The following is an 18584-nucleotide window of genomic DNA, read 5'->3' on the forward strand; positions in this document are numbered from 1 at the left end:
TCCTAATGGGTTGTTTCTCATACAGCTGTCATATTGCTATCACTAGTCTTCCTAAACCGTGAATTGAAAAATGTGACTTTTATCCTCAAAACCTTCCAATTACTCTGTTGTCAGCAAAGTAAATCCAAACTTTTAATCACAACAGTGAAGCTTTCTGCATATTTCTAGTTTCATCTCCTACTATCCCTTTACATGCTCTCTACTCTAGCCCTAATGAGCTCATCTCACCTCAAAGCATGGCTAGCTTCCCCGCCTCTAAATAATTATTTACACTTTCACTTCAGAGTACACTGACTGACCTTATGACTGCACACCCAAAAGCCCCGAGACCAACTCTATTCATTTGGAAATCCTATTCATCCTCTACAGCTCAATTCTGGATTCAAAACCTCAGTGAATTTCTGAAGAGCATGTATTTCATTCTATTTTATTTTGTAGATAATTGTGTGTGTACACACCAAGCATACCAGATTATAAACCCCTTGAGGACAACTATTGTATTACTAATATCTATTGATCTATGTTGTAGTTAGTAATATATTTTAATAAAGAAATAAATGGATAAGTCCTTTACTGATTCTGTAATAGGTTATGAAGCTTTTGATAAAGTATATGTCTGAAATGAGTAACTTTTGTTAATAGCCTATTATGGTAGAGAAAAATCTGTGATTATCTCCTTCTGTGTACAGCTGCAAATAGGTATTATGGTAGAAAAAAATGTAAATAAATTAGCTGCTTTTTCTGAAAATGTTTTGCTTAAAGTTATATTATGCTATTTTAAATAGAGTTTTCAAAATTGTGTCTTCTTTTTTTAAGATCATATTAGGGCCAAACAATTATTTGGACAATTAAATTCACATGGTTCCATTTCTACATTTACTGTCTTCTAATACATTCTCCACAGAGCAGTAGGATTAGTTTAAAAAAACCAAACTATATAAATCAGATTAAGTCACTTCTCTACTTTATTCTTGCACTGAAGACAAAGTACAAAGCTCTCATCATGCTGGTCAAGGCTCTGCTTTCCTTTCCAATCGCATCTTCAGTCACTTTTCCCCATTCTGTCTACAATCCAGCCCAGCACTGTCTTCATTTCAGTTCCTCTGACAGTCAAGTTTTTGCCCAACAAATGTACCATTCTCTTGATCTGAAATACTCTTTGCCTCACTCTCCATGGCTGGTTTCTTCTCTACAATTAAGACTCAGCTTAAGTAATGCCCCCTTAGAGAGGCCTTTCAGCAAATCTATTTAAACAGGTTTCTATCTGCTAGTTTTCATAATGTCAGCCTATTTGTTTTCCTCTATCAGTTCGGTCTGTAGAAATTACATCAGTTTCTCACTTGGTACTTATTTGTTGTTGCATCTTCCCAACCCTCTCCTTGCAGATAACACAAGATACTTCATGAGGGTGAAAGCTATACCTGTTTTTTTTTAAGCATTTTATATATAGTGCGATGCTCCGGGCATAGTATATTGTTAGGGAAAAAAATGTGTGTGCGTGTATACACATCACATACATGTTTGTTTTTCAGGTTGGTACATAACAGCAGTATTCTATTTGACAGTCTGACTGACAGAAGAGGTATTAGAGTCATTCTTTGTAGCACACAGGCAAATAGAGGATCAGTTGGTAGACAGATATTACAGGGATGCAGATGTTGCCTCAATGAAAAGAAAAAATGTCATATCAATCAGAATTGTACCCAAATAGTATGTAGATGCTATAGCTTTCAAATCTAAGTTGGATGCCTTCCCAGTAGGGAAGCGTTGAAGGGGATTGCCGAATTTGAAGAGAGAGATGGGAATAGTGACTTCCCAATTTCCTTCCAAATCATGTAAGTCTATGACCGCTACATTCGTGTCATCTCCCTGAGCATCACAAAGGCCCTTTTCTATCGGAAAATATTTTTCTCTCACAGAATACTGAGAAGGAAGATGCTATTTTAAGATATTTTTGAAACATTTTGCTTCAAGTAGATTTAGACAGTGTGGAATAAATATTTTCTGTTAAAATTAAGATTTTCTTGGTTTAAAGGTCAGATAGACAACTTGGTTTAAAAGTCCAGGAATAGAACAGATAATTATAAAATCCACATATAAAATCACTGAAATTAGTTTATTATTATGCCTGACAAAAACACATACAATGAGTTCATCTGCTGCTTCAGTGTCAGCCTAGGAAGATGCACCCTGATTGCATTTGAAGCTATTCTCAACACAAAAAAGTCTAGCAACTGCAATCTGGTGATCTCGATTTATAAGGGAGTCACAAGCTTCCTATTCAATTAAGTATTTCTTGTTTGTGTGTAGTAAAGTATAAAGAATATTCATTTTGTGATGCTATTTTGAAACAGTGAAATATAAGCCATGGAGAGGATAAAAACCACACACAACAACTGTATGTGTAAAACATACAATCCATTCACTTAATTTTGAGAATCTATTAGCAATTTTCACATTTTTTTTATATTTCTATATGCACACTATTGTTTGTGTTCAGGTAATAGCTCTGAATAAAAATCAAAGGAAATATATTCCCAACAATTACACAAAATATTCCATCCTAAAACGAATAGCACCAAATTCAAAATAATGTCACTATATGGAATCTATGGTTATGTCTAAAATCATGTGATCACCAATCTAAACTAGTGAGAAGTAGTGGAGTATAGTAGCTATGAGTCACGTCTGGGAGACAGGCTGCTTGGGTTTAAATATCGACCCAGTATCTTAATAATTGAATGGTCTTTTGCAAATCAGTTACCAATTTCTTCTTTGTAAAACAAGGAAGAGAATAGCAACCAATTCAAAGAATTATTGTGAGAATTACAGACTAGGAGCATCGTAAACTATTTCACAAAATGCCTGGCTCACAGTAAATGTATAAAAAAAATCTCTGCTGTTTTTTAAATATATTAAATTTCAATAGCTTTTAAAATTTAAATTGATTGATCCTCTGACTGAATTGATTATTTACCTTGGTGTCAGGCTGTCTAAAATGGAGGATTATGGTGCTTCTCCAAATAAATCAACTAAACATATCCTTTATACAAATAATCTGTCTATTTCAATTCAATGTATTTTGACATGTTTATTTAGCACATTCTCTAGGAGAAGAAATCATTAAATGAACATAACTTTTCCCAATCAGACCATTCATGTGTGAATTCACATGTGAATTTAAATAAAAATTACTACTATGACATACATAAAAAACAAGTTTAATATCATTTTCCTTATAGAATCTGATCAAGCATTGCATACCCATTAACAGGATCCACCACGATCCCTCTGGGATGGGACATTTCTCCCTCTAAAAGAGTCTTCCGACTCTGAGAAGCCTTTTCCAGCCTGGCGACATTAATAGTCTTCCTATGGCCATCATTTGTCCAATAAAGGTTATTTCCAATCCAGTCCACAGCAATGCCCTCCACATTATCTAGATCTGTAAAGAGCAAGAACAAGAAAGAAATAAATTTTACAATAGCGTCCACTGCTTATGGTCTACTTAACAAAAAGTTTAATTCAAAAAGGAATGACTTCTGGGGCCGGCCCAGCGGTACAGGGGTGAAGTTTGCATATTCCACTTCGGAGGCCTGGGGTTTGCCGGTTTGGATCTTGGGTGCAGACCCACACACTGCTTCTCAAGTCATGCTGTGGCATGCATCCTACACATAAAGTAGAGGAAGATTGGCACGGATGTTAGCTCAGGGCCAGTCTTCCTCAGCAGAATGAGGAGGAACGGCACAGATGTTAGCTCAGGGCTAATCTTCCTCAAAAAAATAGAAAATAAAAAACAAAAAATTAAAAAGAAAAACAGAATGACTTCTGATCCATAAATTATTTATAGTGTGATTTTTCAAATATCATCAGTCCGTAGAAAATTTTTCAATCTTATTTTGAATGACATTTTATATGAATGACAGGCCCTCTCTTGAAATATTTTAAACAAAACAGTGATCTGAGGAAAAACAGGAAAATATAAATGTTGAGAGAAAAAGGTTTAAAAAGTAATTTCTCAGAATAAAAATACAGTGATATAGACTATTCAGAAGGAAAATCAAGCAATATGAACAAGTAATATGTTCAAAAAGCAAGCACACTCAAACTTGTAATATGTAAGCTAAATAATTAAAATAATGCGAATGCCCTTTTACCAAGGAATGAACAGGGCCAGCAGAAGCACACCTTTGAAAGCCCAGAACAGGCTTTCATTATGGAACTGCATGAACAGTGAATCTCAAAAAACACTGAAATATTTCTGTATATTCTAGACTTATTTTAAAAAGGATGCTATTATAGACTTCTGTGAGTTACAGGCAGTGATAATTTAGAGGAATATTATAAATATGTAATCTTATGAGTTCATCTGATTCAAACTCTTTGTAGAAAGAGAAACTCTAACACGTTAAAGTGAAGGCTTATAGTCTACTATCACACAAGAAGTGGTAGAATTGGGATAAAACCTAAGTCAGATTATCCCCAATGTAGAGAGCTTTAAAACTGCACAGTTTCTATGGTGAATCCTGTTCTTTCCTTTTTGCCATTTGGTAAACCACCCCCTAAGCCGTTCACAATATCATAAAGACAGTTCCATTCCTCTATCAAATGAGAAATTGCTGTGAACTCCTCTTCTTTCAAACCCAGGGGAGCTTTGTCTCTTTTCCTCCTGGGTATGAGGTGGACAACTGGAACTCACTGGACAAAGGAATAGGTAGTGGTACATTCGAGACAAAGCTGTGCATTTACACACTACTGGGAAATCTACATGACATCCCTCCTATGCAGATGTAATAAATATTTACTATTATCATATTCTTTAATCATGGCCCTTCTGGCCTTGGAAAAAATAAAATTTTCTTTTGTGACCCTTCCTGCTAATCAGCATGTGCCCTGACTCAGGATCACTAATACAACGCGTGATTTGATCTAGCTGAAAATCCCATTATAGTGAATCAGATATGTTCTCAATTTCACTAAGCTATCTGCTTCATTACCACCCAATATGAGTAATTTTCACAGGTTAATTGTGCCTATGCTTAGAAAAAAAGTTTAATTTTGTCTTTACTTTATTGACACTTAATTTTACTGAGCACTTTCCTGCTCTGGCATAATGGAAAGAGAGCAGCTGTTTATTCTTTCCTTTTCTATTTATCATAGTCTATGGCTGATTTTTATCTTGTTAGTTGGTTTTCAAAAATTGTATTACATTTGAAATCTACTCCATGGAAACTTCCTTCTTCAATAACCTTATTTTTAAAACTTTTCCTTTTGACGTCTGACTTGAGACTCTTTATCTTTTTTCATATGAAGTGGTTGCAATACTGCCTGGATTGAAATTTTCTTTCTGAGACTTGGGTAAACAACTCAGTCACTCTGATCTTTAATTTCTCCATTTGTAAAGTGAAGGTAATAATAGCACCCACTCTGCAGGGTGATAACAAGGGGTAAATTAGCTACTGCATGTAAAACACTTAGCACACTGCCTGCAATATTGTAAATTCTCCACACATGTTAGTTTTATTAATTTATCAGGATTAAAAATATTTTATATATATATTCTGGCTCTTTTCCTTATGGGTGCTGCTTGATAGAAATATACCTTATATTTTTCTCTTTTAAAACGATTATTCAGTAATATGTCCTTATATTTCGAACAGAGGCCAACTTTAACTAGAAATAGTATGTGCAGAGTTGGTTGTGAATAAATAATAAATGGAGAATGGAATTGAATTCTAAAAAGCAGATCTTGGGAGGTCCTGCCCCAAATTGGTTTACTTGTTTTGTCTTTGAAAAATGAAATTGCTTAAACAGCATAAAGAGATCATTAGGATCACAATTTCTAGAATCACATTTTCTAGGCTCTGTCACTTTCTCCGAGTGAGTTACTTAACCTTCCTCTTCTTCAATTTCCTGATCTTTAAAATAGGTGTAATGATAGTGTTTCACTCATAAGATTGTTTTGAGGATTAAATAAATTAATATACGCAAAATTCTTAAAATACTGGTTGGCACATAGTAAACGTTATATAAATATTGCTGTCAATATTATTACTAAAATATCATTATTATTATAATCTTACCTTTAGCTACCCATCTAGTCTATTAAGATAGCAATAAAACAATTAGCCTAGAGTGTTTTTTAATGTTGTTTTTGTGCATGTGTTTTGCTTTTCTGTTCTGGAAAAAATGAGACTGAATACAAATTTTAAAATAAAGAAACTCATAAAAATGTCTTTGTGCCAACTGGGAATATTTTAAGTCTATCTTTAATGGGGCAGAGAGGAATTTCCTCTCTTATACTTGTAGGACAAAGCCTGAACAATCAATGCATCACTTTTTCAACAAATATGCATTGATAAGCAGAGAAGTACTCTGCTTCCATATCATGTGGTATCTACCTTTAAATAGCTTATGACTTAGATGGAATGCTAAGACATACAGAGTATCAGTTTTATGTGCATTTTATTTTTTATTCAAGAGAATTTGGTTGACACCTGCCTGAGACTGACTATTAGAAACTCTATGACCAAAATCCTTCAACCAGGTGATCAGGGACATACGAAGGTTTATGGCAGTCAAGTTCCAAACAAACAAAGGTGACTACGGAGATAATTATTAGCTCGAGGAAACAAATGACTGTTAAAATGCAAGGAAGGTGTTTGATAAAGAGACTCTTGCTAGGGTAGATTGCTTTGATACTTTGGGTAGAGTTCAAGTATCCTACATTCCAAAATTAACATTTATTACTATATTATTATTATTATTACATAGCTAATAGCAAACAAAAAATATGAATGTTTTTTGAAATCTGGTCAAAATCTCCCTAAGGCTACACAAAATACCCATTTTATTTTGTCAAAGGTCAAGGACTCTCAATATGTTTGTACTTCTTCAAAAAAATAAAAATTCTAATAGATAATGATTACTTGTAAACTTTTTTTAGATTAAGATTATGTCTATATGTTCCATTCTAAGTGAAGAAATGAGACATTTATCTATATACTTCAGATTAAAAACAGAACAGATGGATGAACTATAAATGGACATAATAAATGAATATTACATTAAAAAACACATATCTCATCAAAAGCTAGACTTTTCACTTAAGTGAAAAATTGGTGAAGGTAGCGATGTCATTTCCTACATGTGATACCTACCATTAAGGAAATTAGGCTAATAAGAGATAAAATTTATTTAAATTAAAAAAGAGAATGTGAACTTAAAAGTAAAAAATAAAATAGAAAGTTACTTAAATTAATTTAATACTAGGATTAGATAAAATAAGCATTTTAAAATATTGGAGAAAGACACATTTCTAAAACTAAAACATCATTACGGGTTTGATTTTCCGATATTACACATTTATCGAACAGAAGAGGATTAATGTTTTATATATTTAAAATAAAATCTTCTACTTTTCCAAATGGGCCCAAGATAAGAATTTTTTTAAAAGGACTAAGGATGTGAGCGGTGGCATTGTTTTGTGAAGGTGCATAAACTGGATCTCCAAAAGTAATCCATAAGTCTTGATGCTTTACAGCAGAATTTGATTAACATAATATTAATTGGAAATTCCACCCCAGGGTTGTCATTATAAAAACACAGTGCCTATATTTTTCCAGGGTATCCAAGTTTTTCCATCCTTAATATGACATTATTCTTCTGAGTTGGAATGTATTACAAAAGTGTTTGCATGAGTGCAGAGTATGGTCACATGTCTTAAATAACTGGGCGTGCAGTGTGCATGTAGACATGCCGAGGGCTGGGAATGCCTTTTCTTACCTCAGATTCAGCACTTGGACAACTCTTCTGCCTCATAGTCATGTAGTTCAATTAATACAAATTCTCTTTGTGCATTTCAATATGGCCTGAGGCATCACAGATCATATATATTTAACATGAGTGAATGAAGTTGATTTAATTAATAGTGTGGCAGTAAAGTTTGCCTGCTGAATTTTCTGTCTCATGGGGTTACAGGAGTCTTTGACCAGACTAAAGTTTTCTACATCATCTGCCCCCAGTGGTCATGTTCTCATCCTCGTTTTCATTCCAAGTCCTTCCTCAGTTTGGTTATTAGGTCAGGAAAGGTAAATACACAAGTTACTCTCATTCAGAATAAAATATTTTGCTGGTGTATCCAAAGAGATATGTAAAGTGCATATAAGGGTTTTATTTTCCAGACAAACAGAATATATTAAAACATACTGGTTTCTTCCTATTATCAGAAACATACTCTCAGTTTCAATTTGGAGGGGAGGGTGATATAAATTGTCTCTCCAGGACATTCAGATACTTCATCTTTGATTCAGTGATGAGCATATATAAGAGCAGAGAGTGCTACAGTACATGCATCATAGTTACCAATAAAGTAATCCAAAGTGATGATTCAAATTCAAAGTTTCAAGAATTGTTAAGAACTGAGACTTTACCTTCCTTTCAAGATAACAAGTTAGCCCATTACTGTTTCATGGGTGATGGTAGAAGACACAAGACTTGTAGGTCAGATATAAAGGACTTTTAGTCATGGCACAGTAAGCGGCATGTTCATCAGCAGATTGGTGTCAGCTCTCCTTACTCTAAAGTCCCCTGGAGGCCACTGGGATGGGCCCATAAGGTTTCATTACAGATGATGAATTCTGAATTTAGGAAAACCAAATTTTTTATAATGAGCAAAAAGCAGGCCTGCTCTGTACACTGGAGGAATCTTCTATCTCTTCTTCCAAGGCTCTTTTCCATACAAACATCCTTGTAAGGATACTTAAGAATAAAAGGCAGTAAATGCCTTACTCTAAGACATGCAGAAATGTGAGGGATCCATGGAGAACTGTTTCCCAAGAAAAGGTCCTGAAAAGTCATCATTTGGTAGTCTTTAATAAATGTAGATAGACCAAATAATTTACTGCATGAACATGACTACAAATAATAATCATTTCTGGGTACCAAGCTATTGCTTTTATGGGAATTCTCTATTGATTTACACTACCACACCTTAAAGCGTATGGTTCAGCTAGCCGTGTGCGATGGTTAATTTTATGAGCCAATTTGGCTATGCCATGGAACAAAAATATTTGGTTAAACATCAGTCCTGACATTGCTGTGAAAGTATTTTGTAGATGGTATTAACATTTAAATCAGTACACATTGAGTAAAGTAGAAACCCTCCATCATGTGGGTTGGTCTCATCCAAGCAATTGAAGGCTTTAAGAGAAAATAGACTGAGGTCACCTGAGGAAGAGGGAATTTGGCTTCTAGACTATCTTTGGACTAGAGCTACAATATCAGCTTTCCCTGGATCTGCAACCTGTTGTCCTACCCTGCAGATTTTGAACATGCCATCCTCCACAATCATATGACCCAATTCTTTAAAATGTATCTGTCTCTCCCTATGTACTCATCCTATGGGTTCGCTTTCTCTGGAGAACACTGACTAATGCACCATCACCATGCCTGAGATCTGAAAATGATTTAACTGAATGTTCTGGACAGAAGGACACTCTTCACATTCATTCTTTTCAGATGGTACACTGCAGGTTATATACCATGCAGGGCAGAGTAGCTTCCAATTTAAGAAAACCCCTACAGATATGCAACGAATATATAGGTCATTTTACAATACTCCACTGCAAATTTTTGGAAAATATCAGAGTTGTATTGTAAATATTTTTTAATGTTTTTATTATCAGTACTTTATGATACTTTGACAACTTTAGAACACTTTTCCAGCTGAGGGGAGACTGCCTGTCTTGGAGATAGCCAGTTCTTAGAGATACCAAAGGGCCCAGTCAGGAATACGTCTTTGATGTGCAAACTAACTAACCCAGAGCCATACCTAAGCTGTCTGGTCCCCATACCCCAGGAGGCAATCTTCCTCTGCCTTAATCATCCCAGGGCCAGGTACAAGGCAACTAGCAACCACCCTTGCAGTTTAAAGCCCAATGGAATTATTCAAACTAACCAATCCTAAACTCTTTATCCTGCCCTGCCTTGCCTTTCCCACAGAAACTCCAATAAAGGCTTTCCCTTCACAACTGTCAGCTGCCTCCTGACCACCCTAGTGTCTTTCCCATGTGGTCCTGGGTGGTGTGCTGTGCCTTTTGTCTCTAGGAGCTGTGAATACAATAAACATCATTTTCCTGAGCCTCTCCTCTGTTTCATCTTGTGGTCACACCTGACTAATCATCTCATGAAAGAGTACAAAATATGTGTCCTCATTGTGAAGGGAGAGACAGAAAGTAATTTTCATTAATGCCCTTTATCACCCAATTCTGCCTACCTACGAAGAGAGAATAGAGTAAAAATTGCTTCAACTTCTGATTGTAAAATACCACAGCTATTCTTAAACATTCCTTTTAGTCCTATGAAGTAGCTTATAATTTATAAAAATAAAACACTTTGGAACTTATTGCATTAATACTAAATTACTCAATCTCTTTCATATTAGATGAAAAGGCAACTCTATTAGAAGTCAGCTGAGCAATTTAATTTCATAGAAAGTGACTTTTTTATTAGCTATATTTTCTAATATGTTTCACATATTTGTACTCGGTTATTTAAACATTCACACAGTTGCATCACTTCAATTGATAATGTTCACTGAAATTTTAAAAGAAAGCAAAGCACGCACTTTGCTTAGGCATCATGCTTAGTGAAAGATACTGATCACTAAACTCTTATTTTTTTTCTTTTTTCTTTTTTTGTTGCTGTAACATTGTCCTATAACATTATATGAATTTCAGGTGTACATCACTATATTTCGATTACTGTGCAGATTACATCCTATTCACCACCCAGAGACTAATTACAATCCATCACCACACACATGTACTTAATCACCCCTTTGCCCTCCTCCATCCTCCCTTCCCCTCTGGTAACCACCAATCCAATCTCTGTCTCTACGTGATTGTTTGTTGTAGTTTTTATCTCCTACCCATGAGTGAGATCATACAGTATCTGACTTTCTCCCTCTGACTTATTTCGCTTAGCATAATACCCTCAAGTTCCATCCATGTTGATCCAAATGGCCAGATTTCATGGCTTCTTATGGCTGAGTGGTATTCCATTGTGTATACATACCACATCTTCTTTATCCATTTGTCCCTTGATGGGCACCCAGGTTGCTTCCAAGTCTTGGCTATTGTAAACAATGCTAAGATGAACATATGGGTGCATGTATCTTTACACATTCATGTTTTCGTGTTCTTTGGATAAATACCTAGCAGTGGAATAGCTGGATTGTATCTTGGTTCTACTCTTAACTTTTTGAGGAATCTCCATACTGTTTTCCATAGTGGCTGCACTAGTTTGCAATCTCACCAGCAGTGTATGAGAGTTCTCTCCACATCCTCTCCAACACTTGTTGTTTCCTGTCTTGTTAGTTATAGCCATTCTGACCTGTGTGAGGTGATATCTCATTGCAGGTTTGATTTGCATTTCCCTGGTAGTTAATGATGTTGAACATCCTTACATGTGCCTGTTGGTCATCTGTTTATCTTCTTGGGAGAAATGTCTGTTCATATCTTTTGCCCATTTTTTAATTGGGTTGTTAGTTTTTTTGTTGTTGAGATATATGAGTTCTTTATATATTTTGGATATTAACCCCTTATCAGATGTATGGTTTGCAAATATCTTCTCCCAATTATTAGGTTGTCTTTTCATTTTGTTAATGGTTTCCTTTGCTGTGCAGAAGATTTTTAGTTTGATGTAATCCAATTTGTTTATTTTTTCTATTGTTTCCCTTGCCCAGTCAGACATGGTACTTGAAAATCTTCTGCTAAGACTGATGTCCAAGAGCATACTGCCTATGTTTTCTTCTAGAAGTTTAATGTCTTCCGGTCTTATACTCAAGTCTCTAATCCATGTTGAGTTAATTTTTGTGTATGGTGTAAAATAATGGTCTACTTTCATTCTTTTGCATGTGGCTGTCCAGTTTTCCTAACACAATTTATTGAAGAAACTTCCCCTCCTCCATTGTATGTTCTTGGCTCCCTTGTTGAAAATTAGCTGTCCATAGACGTGTGGGTTTATTTCTGGGCTCTCGATTCTGTTCCATTGATCTGTGTATCTGTTTTTGTCCCAGTACCATGCTGTTTGGGTTACTATAGCTTTGTAGTATATTTTGAAATTAGGGAGTGTGATACCTCCAGCTTTGTTCTCTTTTCTCAGGAATCCTTTGGATATTCGGGGTCCTCTGTTGTTCCATATAAATTTTAGGATTCTTTGTTCTATTTCTGTGAAAAATCTTGTTGGAACTTTGACAGGAATTGTATTGAACATGTAGATTGCTTTAGGAAGTATGGACATTTTAACTATGTTAATTCTTCCAATCCAAGAGCATGGAATATCTTTCCATTTCCTTTTGTCTTCAATTTCTTTCAACAATGTTTTATAGTTTCCAGCGTACAGATCTTTCTCCTCTTTGGTTCAGTTTTTTCCTAGGTATTTTACTCTTTTTGTGCTGTTGTAAATGGGATTGTATTAATAATTTCTCTTTCTGCTACTTTGTTGTTAGTGTACAGAAATGCAACAGATTTTTGTATGTTGATTTTGTATCCTGCAACTTTACCATATTCATTTACTATTTCTAAAAGTTTTCTGGTGGATTTTTTTAGGGTTTTCTATATGTAAAATCATATCATCTGCAAATAGTGACAGTTTCACATCTTCCTTTCTAATTTGGATCACTTTTATTCATTTTTTTGCATGATTTCTCTGGCTATGACTTTCAATACTATGTTAAATAAGAGTGGTGAAAGTGAGCATCTCTGTCTGGTTCCTGTTCTTAGAGGCATAGCTTTCAGTTTTTCTCCTTTGAGAATGATATTAGCTGTGGGTTTGTCATATATGACATTTATTATGTTGAGGTATTTTTCTTCTATACTCATTTTATTTAGAGTTTTTATCATAAATGGCTGCTGTATCTTGTCACTTTCTATGCATCTGTTGAGAGAAACGTGATTTTTATTCTTCATTTTGTTACTGTAGTGTATCATGTTGATTGATTTGCAGATGTTGAACCATTCTTGCCACTCTGGAATAAATCCCTCTAGATCATGATGTATGAGCTTTTTAATGTATTGTTGTGTTCGATTTGCTAGTATTCTGTTGAGGATTTTTGTATTGATGTTCATCAGTGAATTGGCCTATGGTTTTCTTTTTTTGTGTTGTCCTAGTCTCATTTTGGTGTCAGCGTAATGTTGGTTTTGTAGAATGAGTTAGGGAGCTTCCCCTCCTGTTCAATGTTTTGGAAGAGTTTGAGAAGGATAGGTATTAAGTCTCCTTTGAACGTTTGATAGCCTTCACCAGGGAAGCCATCTGGCCCTGGCCTTTATTTTTTGGGAAGTTTTTAATTACTGTTTCAATCTCCTTACTGGTGATTGGTCTATTCAAAATCTCTATTTCCTCTTGATTCAGTTTGGGAAGGTTGTACGATTCTAAGGATTTATCCATTTCTTCTAGATTATCCAATTTGTTGGCGTATAGTTTTTGTAGTATTCTCTTAAATCTTTTGTATTTCTGAGGTGCCTGTTGTAATTTCTCTTTTCATTTCTGATTTTATTTATTTGAAACTTCTCTCTTTTTTCTTGGTGAGTCTAGCTAAAGGTTTGTCAATTTTGCCTATCTTTTGAAAGAACCCATTCTTGGTTTCATTGATTTTTTTTTTTTTTTGTATTTTTAGTCTCTATTTCATTTATTTCTGTTCTGATTTTTATTAGTTCCTTCCTTCTACTGATTTTGAGATTTACTCTTCTTTTTCCAGCTCCTTTAGCTACATCTTAGATTATTTGAGGTTTTTCTTGTTTGTTGAGGTAGGCCCGAATTGGTGTAAACTTCCCTCTTAGAACTGCTTTTGCTGCCTCCCATAAATTTTGGCATGTTGTATTTTCATTTTTATTTGTCTTCAGGTAATTTTTGATTTCTCTTTTGATTTCTTCATTGACTTAATCATTGTTCAGTAGCATTTTGTTTAATCTCCACATTTTTGTGGCTTTTCTGATTTTCTTCCTGTAAATGATTTCTAGTTTCACACCTTTGTGGTCAGAAAAGATGTTTGGTATTATTTCAATCTTCTTAAATTTAGTGAGACTTGTTTTGTGGCCTAATATGTGATCAGTCTTGGAGAATGTTCCATGTGCATTTGAAAAGAATGAGTATTCTGTGGTTTTTGGATGGAATGTTCTATATATATCTACTAAGTTTATCTGGACTAATATGTTGTTTAAGGCCAACATTTCCTTATTAATCATCCATTTGGATGATCTATCCACTGGTATAAGTGGAGTGCTACAGTCCCCTCCTATAATTGTGTTACTGTCTATTTCTCTTTTTATGTATGTTAATAATTACTCTATATATTTAGGTGCTCCTATTTTGGGTGCATAGATATTTACAAGTTTTATATCCTCTTGTTGGATTGTTCCTTGTATTATTATGTGGTGCCCTTTTCTGTCTCTTGTTACAATTTTTGTTTTAAAGTCTGTTTTGTCTAATATAAGTATTGTTACCCAAGGTTTCTTTTCTTTGCCATGTGCATGGAGTATCTTTTTCCATCCCTTCACTTTCAGTTTGTGAATGTCTTTAGGTCTGAAGTGTGTCTCTTGTATGCAGCATATGTATGGGTTTTGGTTTTCTGTCCAATAGGCCACTTATGCCTTTTGATTGGAGCATTTAGTCCACTGACATCTAAAGTAGCTATGGATAAGTATGCACTTACTGCCATTTTGTTCCTTTTTTTCTGGGTGCTTTAGTAGTTCTTCTTTTTTTTCTTTCTTCTTCTCTTGCTCTCTTGTTATGTGGTTTTCTTGTTTGGTGCTCTCTGTGCTTGCTGTATCTGTATGTCTGTTTCCTTCCTTAGGTTAAGAAAGTTTTCAGCTATTATTTATTCAAATAGGTTCTCTGCCCCTTTGTCTCTCTCTTCTCCTTCTGGGACACCCATAATAAGAATGTTAATGCACTTGATATTGTCCCAGAGATCCCTTAGATTGTTCCTGTTCTTTCTAATTCTTTTGTCTTTTATCTGTTAAGCTTGGGTAATTTCCTCTAGTCTTCCATCCAGCTCACACATCCATTATTCTATATCATCTACTCTGGTATTGAGTCCCTCTAGTGAATTTTTCATTTCCAGTATTGTATTCATCATTTCTGATTGGTTCTTTTTTATATTTTCCAGTTCTTTGTTGACATTCTCACTGAGTTCATCCATTCTTCACCCAAGATCAGTGAGCATTCTTATGAATTTTCATTTGAACTCTGTCAGGTCAATTGTTTAATTCTGTTTCATTTAGTTCTTTTTCTGGAGTTTTGTCCTGTTCCCTTACTTTGAACATATTCCTTTGACTCTTTCTCTGTGCTTATATCTATTTACTAGGTAGGTCAGCTATGTCTCCTATCTTGGAGATGTGGCCTTATGTAAGAGATGCCTTATGAGGCCCAGCAGTGTGCTTCCCTCTCATCACTAGTTCCAAATGATCCAGGAGTGACCCCTGTGTGGGCTATGTGTGTCTCGTTGTAGCAGGGTGGCTCTCACTGCAGGTTCCCAGGGAGGCTATTTCATCCCTCTGGACAGGTGGTTGTATGCTCAGCTGCAAGTGGCTGCTATGGAAACTTCAGTCACTTTATTGGGCATGGGGAGCCCCAGCACAGTTGGCTGCAAAGTCTAATAGCACATTCCTTTTGCAGGGTGTCTGTTAAGTGAGTAGGCCCCCAGCGTGTCTGGTTGCTAGGCTCAGGGGCTTACAATTGCTACAGGCCTTTGGGGTGCAAGGCTGTTTTCAGCTCTCTCAGGATTGCAGCTGAGTAGGGCTGGTCCCAGGCAGTGGAGCACCCTATTGTTGCAGGCTTTGGAATGTGAGGCTGATCCCCTGTGGCTGTTTGAGAAGCACAAGTCTTCTGCAGCTGACAAGCCCCACCATCCACAAGTCCACAAACACCTTCAACACAGTCCTGCCCTTTGCATGCACTCCAAACCATTGCAGTGGACCCAATCTCCCTACTGCAGAGGCCCCACACACTCCACCAATGCCCCTCTCAATCCACTCACTCATCACACATGCCCTGCCCTACAGAAGCAGACCTACTAGCCCCACTGCAGAGGATCCAGGCATCCAGCCTATGCAGGCCCACAGTTGCCTGAGGGCTTGCTGTTGGGTGGGGCTCATCCCTAGGGTGGGCTACAAACTCTTGCTGAGCTGGGTTAAACTTGTGCTCTAGCTGGTGAGGCTGACCCTTGGCTAACAGGCCAGGGGAAGACCTGCAATGGCATCTGTTAGAGTCTGTGTCAGCATGGCTGTACTAGGTCACAATAATGGCTGCTTCCAATGTATCAGTCCCTGGAAAGTTCTCCTTTCTAGCTAAGGTACTCCCAGAGCCTATTAGGTGAGTCTCTTTTCACCAAAGCAATGTGTACCTTTCTTTCTTGTGATTTTAGGTTGTTTTCTGGAATGAATGAATTTGTGCATGGGCCCTTTAAAAGCCAATTTGTTTTCCCTTATGTCTGATAGCTTTCCAGGGGATATTCCCCGTTGCAGTTAAGAGCCAGCAAAGCTAGATATTATAACACTCATCTCAGTTTTGAGTCCAAAGCATGCTTATTGCAGTAATGCTCCCCCACTCAGGTCCCTCACTCCTTCAGGGAAGGCTGTGTACCTTGGGATTGCTCCCAGTCAGCCTGAAGTGCTGTGGCTTGCTTTTTTTCTCCCCAGAAAGGAATTTTTGCCTCTTCCACCTCAGTCAGGACCGTCCCTTGTGGTGGGGGTTCTTTTTATCCAGTTTTCAGTTCTCTCTCATGGGTTATTGATCCCAGAGTAGTTGTAAATTTGCTGTGTCCATGGGAGGAGGTGAGTTCAGAGTCCACCTACACTGCCATCTTGACACTCTCCCAATCATTAAATTCTGAGTTGAGCTTAAAAGCTGTAAATCTTCATTGTATTTATAATTACCATGACAAAGAACTAATGTGTCATCTCATGTGACTATCCTCCTGGAGTTTACCTTACCATCCTAAATTAAATAAAAGTATACTTGTTTCAGACCCACACTAATACCCAGAGAGAAAAAAGAATAAACAAAATGCATGTGTGGGTGATAGGTAAATGTGATAAAGGAGGTCAAGTTCTTAAAAGTAATTTATTTCACAAGATCCTTCTATAAATATCTAAGGAAATGCACATAGTCATAACCATCCTTGGTCCACAGGTAGCCTTATAAAATTGAAGCAGTGAGTTAGGGGAAAATCTAATAATAAAAGTAAGCAGGAACCCAGTTACAAAGTCAGTATTTAGAGATAAAAGGAAGCTAAAGAACCACATAGGCCAACTTTTACGTTACACAAACAATGGATCAAAGCCCCAGAAAAATAAGATGATCCACAGGGACCCATGTTTGGTTAGGAGTCAGTACAGTAAGTCTGGAAGTGTTACTCATATTCCAATGTACCTATATATTTTATGTTAGAGTTTGATCTCCAAAATTGTGAAAGGAAAAATCATAAATAGAAGAGTCACAGAAAGTTAATATAAGCAATAATTCATTAGAAGAAGGAAAAAGTGGGGCATGGATGAGGGGAGGAGAGTGCAGATAGACTAAGATTACTGAAGTGAAAGATGCTTGACCAACTTTCCAATCAAAAATCATTATTCTCAATAAACTACACTTATTTTCTTACCAAAATATATTTGCTAGCTGACAATGTAGAAAGTCAATAAATGTGTCTATGAAGGGAAGTCAAATATTAAAATAAAATATAAGGAAAAACTGAGGGGCTGTTATAGGACACATGAGACTGAGAAGACATACCAACTAAGTCCTTTATGGAAAAACTGGTGAAATTCCAGGAAAGTCTTTAATTAGTAGTATTGTATCCACATTAGTTTTCCGGTTTTGATAACTGTCATGATATTATGTAAGACGTTACTATTAGGAAAAACTGTGTGAGGGATATATGGAAACTCTGTATTATTTTGCAATTTTTCTATCTCACTAAATAAAAGTAGTTCAATATTAATTTTTAAAAATGTAACAAAGTAAACGAATGTTTTGAGGAATGCATTATTTTTAATATATAGAACATGCCAAAGGCTACATGTAGCATAATCTGTAGGAAAACAGAAGATAGTTAAAATATTTATATTAATGCTGTATTCTATAAAAATTTTGTTACAATGAGCTAAATGAATCCTTACAATTCCACAGCAAAACCATAAAAAAATTTAGTGCAGAATAATTTATCTAAACAAATATATAGTATTGGAACTATTCAAGGTAGCTATCCAACTAGGCAAGAAAAACAGAATTTGAAGCTATGCAAGAAAATGAGATGTTGATTTTTGAGCCTGGGAAAGTGTGTTACGACAGGGATGTCTTGTGTATATTAACTAAGAATCATAATTAATTTTTTCATTAAAAAATGTTTCAGAAGTTCAAATGAACCATGAGAAATATGTAAAATTTTACAAGATTCCTGAAAAATAGTCAGGAAATCTCATTATAAGAACAATTTCAGTAAACACCAAAACAACTTTTTGGATAATCAAGAAAATAATAATGATGATTGACATTGCACCTTATTTTAGAACAGAAAAAGAATC

General features: G+C 35.7%; 1 protein-coding gene across 1 annotated transcript in view; it reads right to left on the minus strand.

Moving 5' to 3' along the window:
* LOC124233810 (low-density lipoprotein receptor-related protein 1B-like) overlaps window positions 1-18584 on the minus strand; it is a 792861-nt gene that overhangs the window by 739999 nt on the left and 34278 nt on the right. The window contains exon 6 of the mRNA XM_046651030.1: window positions 3265-3445. Within this exon, the coding sequence (XP_046506986.1) occupies window positions 3265-3445 (181 nt within the window). The remainder of the gene's footprint in view (window positions 1-3264; window positions 3446-18584) is intronic.

This window comes from Equus quagga, unplaced genomic scaffold, assembly GCF_021613505.1.
Source record: "Equus quagga isolate Etosha38 unplaced genomic scaffold, UCLA_HA_Equagga_1.0 251_RagTag, whole genome shotgun sequence".
In the NCBI taxonomy this organism is placed as follows: domain Eukaryota; kingdom Metazoa; phylum Chordata; class Mammalia; order Perissodactyla; family Equidae; genus Equus; species Equus quagga.